The sequence below is a fragment of the Exophiala spinifera genome, assembly GCF_000836115.1.
Source record: "Exophiala spinifera strain CBS 89968 unplaced genomic scaffold supercont1.3, whole genome shotgun sequence".
In the NCBI taxonomy this organism is placed as follows: domain Eukaryota; kingdom Fungi; phylum Ascomycota; class Eurotiomycetes; order Chaetothyriales; family Herpotrichiellaceae; genus Exophiala; species Exophiala spinifera.
Genome location: NW_015622515.1, coordinates 2781253 through 2793604, shown reverse-complemented (window position 1 = coordinate 2793604; position 12352 = coordinate 2781253). Strand labels below are relative to the sequence as shown.

The window sequence follows — 12352 nt, the reverse complement described above, 5'->3', positions numbered from 1 at the left end:
GAGGCAAGACCGGTGGACTGGCCATCTCCTACGAGTACGAATAAACTGTACGGATAGCCACCTGGCATCCCTCGAAATGAAGGAAAAAGAGACCCCTCCATCATCTCCCCCACTGAGGTTCACGCGGTGCCTCCGCATTCGGAGAGAGTGATGGATGGGTGCCCTTTTTACCTCGAGTATCCGTCAGGTAGACACTTCTCCAACTTTTCAATTCGCGTCTCCGATCTGTCGTCGGGTGGCGGTGGACCATTACCCCGAAGTCGCCAACGTCGCCATTATCGTGAGTGAAATTATTGCTGACTGAAAGATAATAGAAATCCGACCGCATCTCGTCGGTACGTCAGTTCTGCGGCTACGCGAGTCCTTAATAAATCACACAGTACAAATTCAGATCCCAAGGCTGAAGCTATGATGTATTCTTCTACACGAACGGACTCTGTCACGTCAGCTTACTAGCCGTGGCCTCGTCGGCATCTTGCTGCCAATCCTCTCGTCCTCCGAGGTATCTGTACACCACTCTGGAATCAAGATCTCGACATCTGGGGTCATTGCTCGCGCCGTCATACGTAGCCAATCCTGCCTCACCCAGCACGTTCTTCGATCCGACTCTCTTCGCCATCTCCAGTGCGAGGTTGTAGTCCTTCCGCATCAGCTGCACCTTAAACCCATTCGTGTAGCCTTTGGACGATGGCGCCTCGGGATAGACGCCGGGCACAGGGCAGAACCGGTCGCTGATGGTGTTCTGCGCCGTCCCCGCCGCGAACACCTTGTGCAGAACACGAGGGTCGAGTCCGGATCGCATGCCCATGTCCATCGCCTCGGAAACGGCAATCGCAATGGTCCCGGAGAGGTAGTTGTTGGAGAGCTTCGCCGCAAGCCCCTTGGACGGTCCACCGCAGGGGATGACGTCCTTGCCCATCATCTTGAGGAGGGTGGTGAGATGAGGCATGTTGGGGTCCGCGCCGTCACAGCCCAGGAAAAATGCTATCGTGCCCTTTTGTGCGCCCACCACGCCGCCGCTCACCGGTGCATCGTAGAACGAAGTTGTGGGGAATTTCTTGTTGATGTACTCCTTCACTGCGAGGCTGCTGGCCGTGTCGATCGTCGAGCAGTCAAGCAGGAGCTTGCCCGCGACGTCGCTGGAGCAGATGGTGCCGTCACCGCCCTCCATATACACCAGCCGCACGTGCTTGCCCTCTGGCAGCATCGTCATAATGATTTCCTACCACCCCCAGCGTGTCAGTCAGTATGTTCACGTCAGCCTGTCCAAGGACCCACGCTGGGATCTTACTGATTTGTCTGCGACTTCCTTTGCACTTGAGCACTTGACTACCCGCTTCGAATACTCGCTGTGTAGTTGGTCGACGCTTGCCTGGTTGATATCGAAGACAAACATTTGGACGTCTTCCGGTAGCTTTGCTGCGAGATGCCCGGCCATGGGAAGACCCATGGCCCCCAGTCCCACGAAACCGAGGCCTGAGATCTTTGATAGATCCATGATTGCTTTGAGCGTTTACTGAAATCTATGTTTCGAGGTAGGCTCGGGGAGGATGAGGTGATCGCTTGACGAAGAAGATCTGGTCACTGTCGAGTAGCCCTTGGTCCCGGTAGAGTCCCAACAGTGCCTTGTGAGGGCAATCAATGGAAATGGCGGGTATATCAAAAGAGACGACAGATACAAGTCTCCCGCGAGAACAAAATCCCGAGATCTCGAATCTCTAAGGATGCAAATTTCCATGTTCCGCATCGTATTCGTGAGGTGCCAATTCACCACACATCACAGCCTCCCAGAGAAGAAATATTGGGGTAACCCCGATGATGCGCTCGAGCATTGCCGCGAGATTCGGAGAACAAAGGCAGGCCTTCGGATTGCGGTGGATTGGCCTGTAGGCACAGAGATACATATGTAGGTACTTCTTGTAGGTAGGGACTAGATTCTGAAGGTCTACCATCAATCTTGTTGTGTGCCCTCAATGGGCTCAAATGAGATGCTGCTTCTTTGTCGAATGGCATGAGGAGGTTGTCGAGTCGGCCTGACATGGCCTTTATCGGGGGCACGAACACGAGTACGAATACGAGAAAATACACGGCCCCGGTCCGGCTTTCCACAATATGATAAGCTGGAATTCAGCTGCAAACCGCGAGCCAAGCGATCTTAACGAGCAATTGCTGACACCTTGGATGAATCCGAAGCATATTACTTACATTCATTTGTTTCAGCTATGGGCTGAAATGGCGTTCCTCAGCTTTCGACGGGCGCCAGTCACACCCAATCTCCGCAAGAACCCAGCAGATCTGTCATCACCGTCGTAGGACTGTGAACACAGACAACATACCGAGCTTTGTTCGCAATTCCCGAGACAGAGCGTTGCATGAGAATTTTCCTCTTGCCCTACAAAGCTGTCGATGATCCTTTACCGTGCACACGAGGTGCTTCACTCCACAACTTGGCGCTGGCCTGCGGAGGGGTGTCTTTGGAGTCTCTCTGATGATGTCCTCTTCAAACACTGACCGCAGGCACAACATAGAACAGAATGTTCCGACGGCATGTCCACCGCGTCAGGGGTGACGTTCTCGTGTCGTCGGAACAGGATCTGAATGACGCTTCGGTGTATCCAGCACGATCTGGCTTACGTCAGACGAGCACCGACTCAACTCAGCCAGTCTGACTACAGTCGACGGATCAGTGTTCCAACTCCTTGCTAACGGTGGTACATTACCATGTTTCACTATTCCCATGCGCCATCGGTTGTCAGCTAGGACAAAAGCTATTCGCTTACCGACTACAAGTCTTGTAGCGACCTGCGAATGGGAGTAAGACAAAGTATTACCTTTTCCAGGTCATCAACTCAATTGTTTGATGCAGCCACCCAGGCTCGATTTCGAAATCATTCACCATATCCGACTGCTGACTCTCGAGTAATGCAGTGGCCACCTCAAGGCTGGAACATTCCGTTGCTCTGGCACTCATTGGATTCAATCGCTTTCGACTCGGGTACGAGTAACACTGTTCTGGTACCCTGCAGGATCAAGTTCTTGCCACTTGTCGTTCTGGAGATGGCAACCGTTGCACAACATCGAACCGCATCAGTTCCATGCCGCCACAGGTAGGGAGTCTTTTCTTTCTTAAAGGTATCCTTTGATCAGTTGCAGTGCGCTACAAGTCAGAACACCAAATTATTGACGCTGGACGTGATCCGTGGGCTATGTATTCGTTTACGCGCCCCATGCAGTGGACACACGATCACCTTGTCAGACTTGTAGCTCTTCTACCGATACCACGTTGCTGCGCTGATCTTGCAAGTCTCCATCCCACTGGTCAGCAGAAGTCTAGCAGCGCGAGGTGGCGTTCTGACGCTACCGTACTACCACAACTATATATGTCCCACTGAACCCACCAAACCTTGCACTGGCCCGATATATGCTCACAGTGTACGGTCATGGACATGCCTTCACTTCTAACATTGCTGCACGCATTTGCGGCAGTCATTGTTTTATATGTCAGTGTAGGATGACGCCCATGGCGCTGCTTATGCTGACGATTCAGTAGTTCACCGGCCTGGCTGTATTTCGGATTTACTTTCACCCACTTGCAAAGTATCCAGGACCTTTATTGGCGAAAGTAACTCAATGGCCGGAAGCAAGATCTGCGTTTCGAGGAAGACGATTTCTAGATTTGCACCTTATGCACGAAAAATATGGTATGCGAACAGTGGTATCATCCCAACAGCGGGATATGAAGCTAATACGTACGCAAGGGGATGTTGTCCGCTTTGCACCCAATAGTCTCTCTTTTCGGACGGTCGGCGCTCTGCAGGACATCTACACGGACCGACGAGCGAATGTGATTAAAACCGGCTGGACCGACGTCAGTCTCCGAATCAGTCCTGGGATCACAACTCAGGTTATTTCGAATCGACAACTCCATGCCGCGCGAAGGAAGTTGTTAAACCACGCGTTTTCGGAAGGAGCTCTAAAAAACCTGGAGCAATACGTCCTGGCCAATATTCGCGAATGGTGTGGCTACATGGCTCAACCCAAGGAAAACAGCGAGAAGCATTCACCGTGGGGCAAGGAGCGTGAGATGGGCCAGTGGTCAACAAATCTGGCCTTTGACGTACTTGGAGACCTCTGTTTTGGCAAAAGCTTCGACGCTATGAAACAAGGCAACAGCTATATTCAGAAACTTATCATGTCCAGCGCGGAATTCACAACAATGGTAAGCGATATATGTCATTCGTCTCAGGCGCATCGTTCTGACAAGGAGACCCAGGTAGCGTATTTGCCAGTTCGAACGTTGATATTGCCTTTTGCGAAGCCGAGCATACTGTCGCGGCTAGGTAACAACACAGTGAAGCAAAAAGTGAGATATCGACAAGATATCGGCGTCATGGTACAGAGGCGATTTTCCTTGGAGAAAGCGAACAGTGAAAAGCTCGATCAAGAGCATCGCAAGGATTTCTTTCACTATCTACTGCACGCAAAGAATCCGGAGACGGGAGAGACTTTCCAACCTGCCGACTTGGTCGGTGAAGCGGCACTTCTGGTTGCCGCAGGTGCAGATACTTCGTCGACTGCCATGTCAGCCTGCTTCTTCTACCTCGTTCGCGACCCGAGAGTGCTGAGAAAGCTGCAAGAAGAAGTCCGCGCCACGTTCAACGACGTCGAAGAGATCAAGTGGGGAGTGAAAGTAACTGGTCTGCCATATCTGCGAGGATGTATCGACGAGGCATTACGCATGTCCCCGCCTGTCCCAGGGCTACTGGAACGTCGAGTCCTGTCCGGCGGCATGCTTGTTGATGGGCACAGTATCCCAGAAGGCACATTGGTCGGAGTTCCCAACTACGCGGTACATCATAACGAGGAGTATTATCCTCGGCCCTTCGAGTTCCTACCAGAGCGGTGGGTCGAGGGATCAGACCCTTCTGTCACTGGCTTCGAAGTGACACCCGAGATGGTGAGCACCGCCAAGTCTGCGTTTCATGCCTTCAGCTCTGGTACGCGAAACTGCGTGGGCAAGAACATGGCCTATATGGAAATGCTAATCACCCTGGCTCGGACGATGTGGTTATTCGACATCAGACTCAAGGAGGGTGATCATTCAGGCGAGGGAGGCCCGGAGCTAGGCCCAGGACGAGAGCGTACTGGAGAATATCAACTGACGGACTGGTTCATCTCAGAACGCCACGGGCCTGTTTTGGAATTCAAGAAGAGAGAGGTATTGTGATGGAGATAGTTGGGTTATTTCAGTCAACAGCTGGGGCCATTTGAGCAAAGTCCATGCCTTTAGATTTTCCTTTTTCAGACAGTTTAATGTTGCAGCAGTGATTTTCAGTTGATTATTATAATTGGTGTATCACGATCATTGTAATTTTACTGCATGGTATTCTTGCTTCCTTGAATAGCTGGCGAGTTTCATCCGGAGCGGAGACGGAGAGGAGAATAAAATTGACTAAAGTCAATCACCAAAAAATTCAACCGCGACATTCATAAATCGATGTCAACGCCTACGCGTATGTTCACCAAGGACCAGATCTGCACAGAGATCCAAGACTGCGACACTCGCCAAACTCTAATGCGTTATGCTAGCAGCCGCTGCAGAAATTGCAATCCGCCTGCAGACCGAGGGATGATAGTGATAGCCGTGCCACGATGACCATGCTTCGCTCGCTTCAATCTGGCTGACTTGAAACGACGGAACTGTGCGCCAACCCTCTCATCTCACGAGAGCGTGTCCATCGATCGCGATGGCCGATGAAAGTGACTATACCGAATCTGAAGCGGCGTTCGTCCCCGAGGCATCCGACAATGAAGCGGCGGCCACGCGAAGCCGACGACGAGCATCTCTCTACGACGTGGTGGCTGGACGTGTCGGTCGCAATGGCTTCTTCACCCGAGAAGAGCAACAGCTATCCAACATGGCTCCCGTTGGGCCCGAGGAACACCTACTGCGGCACGGCAGGGTTCCGGTAAAGGCTCTTCTGGAGGTTCGCGACCCAGGAGCTGATCTCGCAGCAGCCGACCAACTGCCCGACTCCGACATGCTCAAAGCCATCCACACGTACGCTTCGGACTTTTACAGCGCGGCTACGTCGAACAGTGGCGCGTACGACTTTCGATCCCTGGACGAGACGGCGCTCATTGCAACGGGCATACTACTCGAGGAGGCAGTCAAGGAAGCGCTGGGTGAGAATGGGGACATGGTGTTTGTGGAACCGGAAGGTCTGGAGAAGGGACTGGGAGAGACCAAGATGACTCAACACCAGATTCGAGGGAGAGTGAAGCCGCGGACAAAAGGTGAACGGTTGGAATTGTCGGGCGACGAAGATCAGGACCAGGAGTCACGCGCAAAGCGAAGGAGACGTTGATTACCTACCTACATTTCGCAGCACGAGTCATTCTTGCGTTCAGAATCGAGTAGCCCAGGTTCTATACGAGTAGTAGGTCATCTTTCGGTCTGTGTCTCATACTGTACAGTATTTAGTACTCGGCTACTGTAGGGTTCTCCATTGTCCATTCGTGTGCGAGTTACGCAGATGGAAGCTTGAGTAGATGAAGCTTTGGCATGTTGTGCTTGTCACACGTGCAGGATGGGGAATCCCGGAGGTCTGGTGTCTGCAAACTGTGCCGCCTGCAAAGTAAATGGCTAATAGTAATGACGACGGCAAACGACACCATGACCTTGGATCCGCACAACATCCGGATACTGTAATGTAACCCCGCGGGATGAGTGTGATGCGTGTATTTGCGACTATTGAAAAGGTGTATGTAGAGCGTCCTGATGTAACTTGGTGGCGGCGACGACTCAGGACGTTCTATTTCTCGTATCGATCAGTGGATCAGCGTGGCCTTTTCCCCTTTGTGTCCCTTGAGAAATAAGGACAGCAGTAATACGGTAGAGTCAGCTGGCTATTCTGTTTTCGGTACGCTAACTTAGAGGCGACCCGTGGGTGGGAGTGACAGATGCCAGAATCTCTGCAGCATCGTGGCTGACAGGTACTGTATCGTCAAAGGGCTCAGGGAGTTAAGTTAGTTAGAGGTGTTTCTGGGGGCTCACCAGGTGTCACTCTCCAGGCTCCTTTTAGTTAAGTTGCCGGCTAAAATAGGGAGGCTAGGCAGTGATCCCGCGCTGCTTGGTGCGCCTGGGATTACCTACCTAGGTAGTGGGTGGGAAGGTACTTTAGGTACAGACTCTGTCGACTCTGTACTGTATGAACTGCCTGCAAGTTAAACTCACCTCAGGTAGGTCGAAAAACTTGCCTGTTGTCCACCAAGCGAAGTAGGACAAACTATTGTGCTCTGAACTCGGATGATACATACAGTTTACTGTCTACCTGTCTACTTGTAGTACAATCTACACTACTAGCGAGTGGCACCGGCGGCTTTGTCTTTCTGCCCCTCGCCTGTGGTGGCGGGAGGCCCGTGGTTCGTCCAATGCTCGCCTAGTCCAGCCTGCATCTCACGAACGCGAAAAACCCAAACCCACAGGAATCTTCTCTCCCTGGTCTGATTAGCTGGCACCGAGTCGCACCGACGGAGACACTCTCCTCCAGGCGTGGTGAGCCAATTCTCGGCCTGCCAAGCTTCCCAAAGGCTTGAACCCATCGACACAAGCCTTTGTCACGCCCAACTTCTCCGTTCTCCAGCGTCCTGGCTCATCATCACTTGAGCCAAAGCTTGGCCTCTTGCGTTGCTTGTCAATGCGAGTACCCGATATCATTGTTCCAGACGGCTGTACCTGAGAACGACCGTCGCTCTAAGCACCTGTCTCGAATACCTTCTGTCGCTGTCGTCGCCCCTCCTGGAGCTTCGACGACGCTCCCTGCGTACTACATCCGGCAGCGTTTCGCTTCTGTCCACCACCCATCTCCCCCCTTGCGACCTGGCTTGGGCATCGTGCTCCTGCGCGGCCAGGACCCCGACACTGATAGTACGGGTATGTCTGAGCCTGCTACTCTCCCGAGCCCTTGCTGGTCGCACTGGGTCGACTCTCTGTCTGGCCTGGGGTTACGCGCAGGAGGGATTGTCGCAACTGCTGACCAAGCTGACGCTTTTTGTTCTTTCAGCTAGAAGACTTGCAGCCTCTAAGCCACACCACCGACGCAACGCCGCTCTCGAACGTTTCTACCTCGAATCACTGTCTCTCATCTGCCCGCTCGAGCCAGAATCATCAATGTTGTCGTTATGAACCTCTCGGTAGCATTGAATGGCTCAAGTAGTAATGGCGATGCCTCTCGAGTCGCTGCTCACAAACCCCAATCCTGCAGTGCCCCGGTCGCGCTCGATCCTATCGTACTTTTCCAGTTCAATCGGTAAACATGCGCGGAATATGTTCGACCTCACAATCGAACCGGAAGACCCTTTTCGAGTTTACTCGCCCGGTCAGGCCGTAAAAGGGCATGTTCTCTTGACTGTCACAAAGGGCTTCGACATCACTCACCTGGTGATCGCACTACATGGTTATGCAAAAGTTTATAAACACCATGTCCCGCCAGGGGAGCGGCATCCTGCTCCTGAAGGCCTGACAATAGGAAAAGGGACAAGAGGCTTCCAATACCATGGCAATGGGCTGGCGACGCTCTTCCAGAACGAGCAGATCTTATGCGGGAGTGGTTTTCTCAAGAAGCATGTCTACAAGTTTGCGTTCGAGGTGCCGTTTCCCGCAAAGAGTCTGCCTAGTACGATAGATGTTTGTCTCTCTTCCCACGGGTGTCGATCGAGGATTACTGACGCGATGCAGTTTGAGCGAGGAACGATATCATACACACTGACAGCCACAGTCACCCGACCTGTAACCATCAGCCCAACGGTCAGTCGAAGCACTAGAGTCAAGTTTCGGGACGAGATCGACATCGAGCCCTTGGTCACGCCGAAGTCGAGAGTCATAACACTCGAGCCTATTTCGAAGCGAGGCAAAGTCAAGGTAGTAAAACCTCCGTCCTCTACCTCGACCCAAAACATTTCACCAGTCAGCCACCTGACACGGAACAACACGCAAAACAGCACCACCAGTCGAAGTACTAATTCCGTTGGCAACCCACCTCTGAGTCCTGCACCCAGCGAGGACACTGTCCAGACAAATACCACAAGCACCAGCACACAGAGTTTCCAAGTGGCTGACGCCGAGCTGCCATTTCGGAAACATAGTCCCCAAACCAGTGATTCACGGAGCAACGTAACCTCTGCCTCGTCTCAAACCATCACCGCCACCACCGAGCTTCCACGGCATGGTGCCTTGCCTGGGGAGACGATTCCCATTCGTGTCTCGATCAGTCATTCGCGCAATGTGCGAGGAATGGTCATTGCAACCTTGTATCGTCAAGCCCGGGTGGACATGCATCCACCGATTCCTCTGGGAAACAACGAGGGCAAGTCCAAATCCGAGTATGAAGATGTGTATCCCAAATCGCGCACAGGTTTGGGCGGATTATACTTTGCCAACGCGTCGCCCAACAGTGCCTTTCGAAAGGATCTGTCCCAGGCCTCGACTGTAATGGTCGTGAACCCGGCCAACATGACGGCAGATCTGTCCATGTCTCTGAAAATTCCCGATTCCGCCTTTCCCACCATTGCCAATGTCCCAGGAGGCATGATCTCTTTCACATACCATATCGAAGTGGTGGTCGATTTATTCGGCAAACTTGGCGAGACTCGGCTTTGGCCACGCCTGACCACCAGTGATCCAGTTTTCTCCCAGACTGATGAAGTCGGCAATCAACTATCGTCTAATTGGGCGCATGGCATCCTCGACACCACGCCCTTGCGCCGAACCAAAGGAGTTATCACATTTGAGATGTCACTCGTGATTGGTACGCATGACAGCGGCAGGCAGAGGAGACAAAACAAAACGGCTGAAGTTGAGGTTCCAGAAGAAATGTCAGAATGGTATGACCAGGGCGGTCATGATGCATATTACAATGGTGACTACGACGGACAGTATTACGATGAACACGGCCAGCCCTACTATGACGGACATGGCTATGACAACTGTTATGAACAACAGTATTTCCCCGAGTACGCAACAGCTGCCCCAGAGATGATACCTCCACCTCCGTCACACGAGGATACGGATGAGAAGTCACGGCTACGGAGGCAAGAGCAGTTACTGTTACCGAGTGAGCCGCCGTCTAGCGGGGAGTCTTCGGCTACTGCACAGGCATATGCCCCGACGGCGCCCGTGATCTTAGCGGATGAGTTGCCTCGCACCGGCAACTCTCGACAGGATGGGAATATCACTCCTTCCACCTTCAACACGGCAGAATCAGTGACATCGGCGAGATCTGGGGAAACGATACGACCGAGCTCGGCCTCTCCACCTCCGGCGCCCCCTCCAATTGGTACCATCGAGGTTACCGATGACAAGCACGAGCTGGAGCGAAGACGATTGCTCGCCGAAGCAAGCGCGCCGCCGATAGAGGACAGGGGAGTTGCTTCCAGCAGTTCTGCTGCTGCTGCTGCTCCTCCTCCTCCACTCGGGCCCAGCGCACCTACAATTGACGAACAAGACGAATATAATGTACAAACGCTGAATCATGATCATGCTGGGCCGGATCTACCGCAGTATGAGCGGTGAAGGAAGAGGATGTGTTCAGTTGGATATTTTTTGATCTTCCGTGGTTTTTTTCTTGCTATGCGAATCACAGCGATGGCGCCGGGCCGGAGGAAGGAATCTTGCATGTTGTGGTGGTGGTGTATATGTGGATGTACAAAGTCACAAACTGATGCGGAAGTCTCGCATGACTGTCGAGTAGATCGATTCAGTCGAAGATGGTATGAAAGAATAGGTGGAGCGATGTTGGGCGTCCTGATATACATTTATGTATATGTGAAAAGATGAAATCTATCGATACCCTTTGGATGCCTGAGTGATTGATTAACTGATTGATTGATTCTATTTCGTCCGGGAATATTCACGACCAAGACACAGCCTTTTGACCTTGGTGGGCATGATGCGTGTGAACCGCGCATCTGTGTCGTCCGTCCTGCCTGCCTGCCTGCTCGCTCCTTGCGGTTGCGATTTTGGCAAGAGACTTTCCCCCGATCGCCATCGTGGAATACATACAGTACCAGGCAGGTGTGGAGGGGTAGGTTCCTCCAGAATTCGTTTCTCTCGGCGGTACGGATACGCGCGTTGACAGAATAGGTAGGTGAGGCAGTAGGTGATCTGTTGCACGACAAGGTGTTGCACAGGTTGACGAGTGAGTTCATGAGTTCATGAGTTCACGAGTTCACGAGTTCTCTTGCTCTCTTTCACCTTCCCCATCGTCGTGACCTTGCTTATTCTTTCGAACCGGGCAAAGGGCGGAGGAGGACTCGTACCGCGACGCAGGTGTCTCTCGTATACGTGGGGAGGAACCAAAAGGCGAGGGGAGGGGAGGGGTGGATATCTCTATCTCTTGATGGAGAGAAAGTTGCGACGGAACCCAGCCGCGGACATGTCCATTGTTGATCGTGACATCAAAGGGCCTGACGAGGTACGAGTACCAACCTATCCGTACCTCGTAGATGGGGTTAGGTAGGTGGTTTTATCTACGGAGTGTCGTAGATATCCACGATGGAGAGACGACGAGAGTGTGCAGCAGGTGCCGTACTCCGTATACTCCATATGCACTGTATGTACCGTCACGCCCGTCCCGGCCAAGGGGTTACCTACCTCATGCACTCGGTACCTCAGGAGTTACCTTTTGTACTTCTCATCGTCTTCTCTCGAAAATCTTCTTATCGGTACCTCCTCCCTTTTACTCGTAACCGTTCTCCGGCCGTGTCCTTTCGGGAGATTAGGTTTCCGACGGCGGCGTCGTAACATCACATCGTACTTGTAAACAAAGGTCGTCTCGGATGGAGTGTAGTACAAGTAGTTGAGAAGTACCGACGGCGCAGAAGAAAAGGATCAATCAACCGCGAGGAGCGAGCGCTGATTTTTATTTAGTCTTTGACTGTCGTCGGTCCTGCTTGCTTACGTGCTCGATTAGACAGAAAGACAGACATCTCGTTTACCGTGACCTAGCTGCTGCTACCGCCCACGCGCTCGACAGGGGTCTTGACGCCTGCAGCCTGCAGGAGGCGGTGGTGGTGGCGGATGTTTCGCGCGCTTCGGGAAACTTGATCACTCACCATAACAGGGTGATAGACAGTCAGACAGACAGCACCGGTAGCCGTGCCGCGCTCTCTTTTCTTTACATGGGGACTTCTTCATCTTGAACCGTACAAGATTTGAGAGAGAGAGAGAGAGCAACGCCAACTCGGACAGTAGCCGCTGGGCACGTGCTGAGGAACCACGCAGCGATGCGACGCCCGCTGGAAATAGTGGCCCCACTCCTCTCGTCTCGATAACGGAAACGTTCGACCCAGG

General features: G+C 52.7%; 4 protein-coding genes across 4 annotated transcripts; 3 read left to right on the top strand and 1 right to left on the bottom strand.

Moving 5' to 3' along the window:
- Positions 1-439: 439 nt before the first annotated feature.
- PV08_04749 (uncharacterized protein) lies at positions 440-1498 on the bottom strand (the record flags this gene model as incomplete). Its single annotated transcript, XM_016379094.1, has 2 exons — positions 440-1222; positions 1292-1498. 2 exons carry the CDS (start codon positions 1496-1498, stop codon positions 440-442), a joined length of 990 nt encoding a protein of 329 aa, XP_016237771.1.
- Positions 1499-3440: 1942 nt separating this feature from the next.
- PV08_04748 (uncharacterized protein) lies at positions 3441-5227 on the top strand (the record flags this gene model as incomplete). Its single annotated transcript, XM_016379093.1, has 4 exons — positions 3441-3500; positions 3551-3701; positions 3759-4219; positions 4247-5227. 4 exons carry the CDS (start codon positions 3441-3443, stop codon positions 5225-5227), a joined length of 1653 nt encoding a protein of 550 aa, XP_016237770.1.
- A 520-nt stretch (positions 5228-5747) lies between these two features.
- Positions 5748-6368, top strand: PV08_04747 (uncharacterized protein; the record flags this gene model as incomplete). The annotated part of the gene is made up of 1 exon (XM_016379092.1): positions 5748-6368. The coding sequence occupies one exon, from the start codon at positions 5748-5750 to the stop codon at positions 6366-6368; it is 621 nt and encodes a 206-aa protein (XP_016237769.1).
- Positions 6369-8221: 1853 nt separating this feature from the next.
- PV08_04746 (uncharacterized protein) lies at positions 8222-10573 on the top strand (the record flags this gene model as incomplete). Its single annotated transcript, XM_016379091.1, has 2 exons — positions 8222-8689; positions 8741-10573. 2 exons carry the CDS (start codon positions 8222-8224, stop codon positions 10571-10573), a joined length of 2301 nt encoding a protein of 766 aa, XP_016237768.1.
- Between the last annotated feature and the right edge of the window lie 1779 nt (positions 10574-12352).